The sequence below is a fragment of the Rosa chinensis genome, chromosome 5, assembly GCF_002994745.2.
Source record: "Rosa chinensis cultivar Old Blush chromosome 5, RchiOBHm-V2, whole genome shotgun sequence".
Lineage (NCBI taxonomy): Eukaryota > Viridiplantae > Streptophyta > Magnoliopsida > Rosales > Rosaceae > Rosa > Rosa chinensis.
Genome location: NC_037092.1, coordinates 37,723,629 through 37,728,235, shown reverse-complemented (window position 1 = coordinate 37,728,235; position 4,607 = coordinate 37,723,629). Strand labels below are relative to the sequence as shown.

Sequence of the window (4,607 nt, the reverse complement as noted above, 5' to 3'; positions counted from 1 at the left end):
GTCGCTCTTGAACCCTAAAATCCTTATCCACCATCCAAGTTCGATTGAAGTGAGACATGAATGCCTTTGGGTCTATGGGTTTCCGAGTTAAAGGCTTTCCCAGGAGAAAAGATTGGGAGGACTTCTGTACTGGACCTCCGCCGATCTTCCCCAGGTCAGGGGCGCGCCCCCCTTCGGCAAGGGCAAGCGAGGCAGCAAAACTCGCTGTTACCGCGTCGATGGATGCCATAGGTAGAGAGAAAGTAGATGAAAGGAGGTGGAGAATGGTGAGGGAGGCTAGGAGGCCGTAGGCAACTAGGGTTGAGAGAAAAGCTCTCCTAGGGTTTTTTCTTAGTTCCTTTTTTTATTCATCTTAAGGATCCAGCAGCGGGAGCCTTAAACACGGTGATGCTTCGTAAATTTATTTTTTCTTTGAAAAGAAGGTTTTTGTTTTTATTTAATAGAGGATTAGATGATATTATTCTCTTATTAGTGGTCTTCGTGCGAAGCGCCAACTCTCTGTGATAGAAAGAGGACCATTACCCGGAATCTCACCACTCATCCCTCCATTCTTTTATTTGTTGAAACTTAAAAGTAAAAAAATAAAATACATATCGAGAGAGGGGGACATCGACCAAAACTCCTCCTTAAAAAGTGAAACAAAATGCAACTCTAAAATAAGAAAAAACTAATAAAAGAAACAAACATAGCAGCAGGGGCTAGAATATGATACGTGGGCGGACTTATTGAACTGTAAATATTAGAACGCCTTTGTAGTAAGTAGTAACCAAGGAAAAGACCATCACCACTTTCTAGTTCCAACACTAGCCTTCTTGGCCCTTCTCACGATTCTGCTTCTTATTTCTCTTCCCATGACCCTTACCCGCCGATCAACTTTCCCAACAGAAAGAACAATATATCCCACAGACAATCCAATTACCATTCCACATCCATAACCCATCCATACTATTTTCCAATCAAATCCATTCAAATCACCGTCTTGCTGGTCAAACAATGGTGGTTGAGGTGCTTCGTCGTTGATACATGTCTTAGACAGTGGATATCCACACAAGCCTGAATTTCCACTGTATGAATCATTTTCAAATGTATCAAACTGATTGCCACTAGGTATTGGTCCAACCAACTGGTTTCCAGATAGGTTTAACTTAGCAAGCGACGTCAAATCGGCTAGTTGCCATGGAATCTCACCAGAAAGCATGTTTGAGGAGATGTCCAGCCATTCCATATTAGTCAAGTTACAGAAGGCGGATGGAATTGGACCTTTAAGCTTGTTACTAGAGAAATTAAGCCCCTTCAATGATTTGAGCTCGCCGATCACCGCCGGAATCTTCCCTGTGAAAACATTGTTTGAAAAATCAATGGTTGTGAACATGGTTTGTATTTTGATCAGCTCAAAATACAAGCCTTTCATTACCACTGTGACTTTGTCTGTGTAATACAATTCTCCCATGTATTTCAGTTCATCATCTTGCACGCTTTTCATAGCCACCAATTTCTGAAAGTACTTTGTTGGCAGAGGACCACCAAACTGATTGAAGGAGAGGTCAATGATTCGCAGCTTTCGGAAGGGAAAACTTGTTTCTGGACTGCCAATTGGACCATACAGTCTGTTAGATCTCAAGATGAGAACCTGTAACTCCGGAAGAGACTCCAACCAATTCGGAAAAGTATCGTTTATCTTGTTGTCTCCCAAGTCTAGAACTTCCATCTTTCTGCAATTGACTAGAGACTGTGGCAGAGTCCCTTCCAACTGATTTCCATGAATGTTAAGATTCCTCAAGATGTTTCCCTTGGGGAATATTGAAGGGATCTTGCCACGAAATTGATTCATATGCAAATCCAAAACTGAGAGATCTTGACTGAAATTCCCTATACATTGAGGAATCCTGTCGCTCAAGCCATTATTAGATAAATCAATTACTTCGACAGAAGTCAGGTTGCAAATGGAGGATGGCAATGCTCCAGTCAATTGATTGTTCCACATGAAAAAGAAGTTTGTTGAAGGTGATGGGATAGGAAGTTTTCCTTCCAACAAATTGGAACTAAGATCAACAACTTCTATGTTCTTCCACAGAAATTGTTCTATAGTACCCGTCAAGAAATTGTGAGAAAGATTGAAGTATGACAATGAATTTCTCCCCACGTCCAACACCCATGTTGGAACGTTGCCTTGAATCTGGTTATTGGAAAGATCTAGGGATCTTAATTGGGTTGAGGTTCTCAGGAAGTGTGGAAACTGAGTTATTTTGCAACCAGACATGTGCAGTGATGAAAGTTTGGGCAACGTATAATTACTGAAGTTCTGAAAACTCACCGTTAGACGATTGTAGGAAAGATCAAGATGGATGAGACTTTGGAGATTTTGAAACTTTTCAAACTTCACAACGCCACTCAAATTGTTTGAGGCTATATAAAGATCGCTAAGTTTCACAAGTCCATAGATCGAACTCGGAATCATGCCATGCAGCTTGTTATTATTTAAATAAAGATATGACAAGGAAAGAGATTGGAAATCTTTGATATTACCAGTGAATTCGTTGTTGCCGAGGTGCAAATATTCCAAAGATGGCAAAGAATATACCAAAGATGGTATTGTTCCGCTAAGCAAGTTGTTATACAAACTGAGAAAGGTCAAACCCATAGGAATAGAACCACCAACAAGTTGTTTCTTTGAAGAATCATGTAAAGTTGAAGATGCTTTTGTGGAATTACCATGAATTTCTGGAAGTCCCACAAATATGTTGCTGGAAAGATCCAAGTAATGGAGATGCTCAAGGTTTAAAAGTGACCATGGTATCTGGCCACCAAAACTATTCCCAGAGAGATCCAGAGACATGAGTTGTGTGAGGTTATCAGACAATTCAAGATGCAAGCGCGATCCTGCGAAATTGCACTTCTGAAGATACAAATACCTCAAAGATTTCAAACTACTTGTCAAGAAATGCAGATCTATTGAGATTTTAGTCTCAGAGAGCCCCAAGTAGTTCAGTGGACTACTCCAATTAGATTTGGGGGTATAACCTGTGAGATTAGTGTTTCCAAACAATTTAAGTTCTTCAAGGTTGGGTAGGTGGAAAACAGTCTCTGGGAACTTACCACGCAAGTTACAAAATGAGAGCCAAAGCGAAGTCAAGGAAGAAGACAAATTCAGGAAGGAATCAGGTACAACTGAAGACATGTCGACAAACTGGAGAGAAAGCACTCTAAGGCTGGTGAGGTTCTGAGCAATTCCTTTCATGGTAAGCATGTCTATTGTTGTTTTTTCATAGGGCCTAGAAGAGTATGAGGAGAGCTCAAGTGAAACAAGTTTGGAAAGCTGGGAGATTTCGGAAGGGATTTTGCCTGTGAAGTGGGAATCAGTGAGGTGGAGGTGTGTCATACTTACAAATCCACCAAACTTGAAAATGGAAGAACCCATGAAATCATTGAAAGATAGGTCTAGCATCTTGAGATGGCCAAGAGAGAATAAGCTGCTGTTGGAGTGAAGTATTCCTTGAAGCCCACCATAACTAAGGTTGAGGCCGCTCACGTGACCAGTGACCCCTTTCACATGTGACACCACTCCATTTGCAACAGTCTTCATCTTTTGCCCATGAGTCTGTCTTTGGAGAAAAGAAGTCTGTCTTGGGAGAAACAAATTCTGAACCACCATATATAGAGTGATTAACTTGAAATGAGTTCTTGAATTGAAGTAAAGCAGAACTCTCATCAGAATTACACACATGCCTTGAAGGAGGAGAGGAAGAGTTGGAATATGATAATGAACAGTTCAATTGAGAAGTAAAGAAGAAGAAGAGGAGACAGAGCCATGAGAACCACCAAACCATCTTTTCTTTAGAGATTGAATGCACGTCTAATAATATTTCTGCGAGAACTTATGTACCAAGTAAACTTCTTTATATTGTGAAAACATGTTTGCAGTGTAATATATGCATAATTGCATAGAAATTTCTTACAAGAGTATAAAATACCATTGTCTATCGAATAAATACATGAGTGCATGACTATCCTAATTCCACAACCACTAGCTAGAAAGACCCGTCCACACCAAAAACAAAACTTTAATATCTCTCTAATGGTGGTTGTTGACTGTAATTGCAAGTCTTTTCTTTATGCAATAAGACCCGTCCACACCAAAAACAAAACTTTAATATCTCTCTAATGGTGGTTGTTGACTGCTTAGCAATTATAGTCTTTTCTTTATGCAATATTATGCTTGGCTAGATGAGCCTTTCAGAATTTATTCAGGATGCTTTTTTTGAAAATTATAAAATTTGTATTTCTCTAAAAACTATTCGTTCTACATTATACTTTTCTAATTATTTGTTCCGCAAATTGTTGGAGAGGAAAAATCTCACATTGGAAAAGTGACAAATAAAATATAACTTATAAGTGGGTGGATCTCACCCAATTGTACCGAGGCCTTTTGTGATTAAAACCCAACACCTATCGGGTGGTTAAGTTGGGACAATATCGGTACAATGGTGGGCTACGGGCCACGCTTGTCGCTGTTTAACATGGTATCAGAGCGGGTCTCTCTCCAATTGCGTCTCCAATTGTCATTGACCCGAATTTGGGTTCCTTATATTGCCATCGGAAAATTCCGA

At 40.0% G+C, this 4,607-nt stretch overlaps 1 protein-coding gene across 1 annotated transcript; it reads right to left on the bottom strand.

Moving 5' to 3' along the window:
* Positions 1 to 781: 781 nt before the first annotated feature.
* Positions 782 to 3,583, bottom strand: LOC112203762 (receptor like protein 22). Its single transcript, XM_024344684.1, has one exon. The coding sequence runs from the start codon at positions 3,581 to 3,583 to the stop codon at positions 782 to 784; it is 2,802 nt and encodes a 933-aa protein (XP_024200452.1).
* Between the last annotated feature and the right edge of the window lie 1,024 nt (positions 3,584 to 4,607).

What these genes read in the sequence shown, in the direction of transcription:
- LOC112203762 (XM_024344684.1), bottom strand. Translation starts at nt 3,583, where the DNA reads ATGAAGACTGTTGCAAATGGAGTGGTGTCACATGTGAAAGGGGTCACT.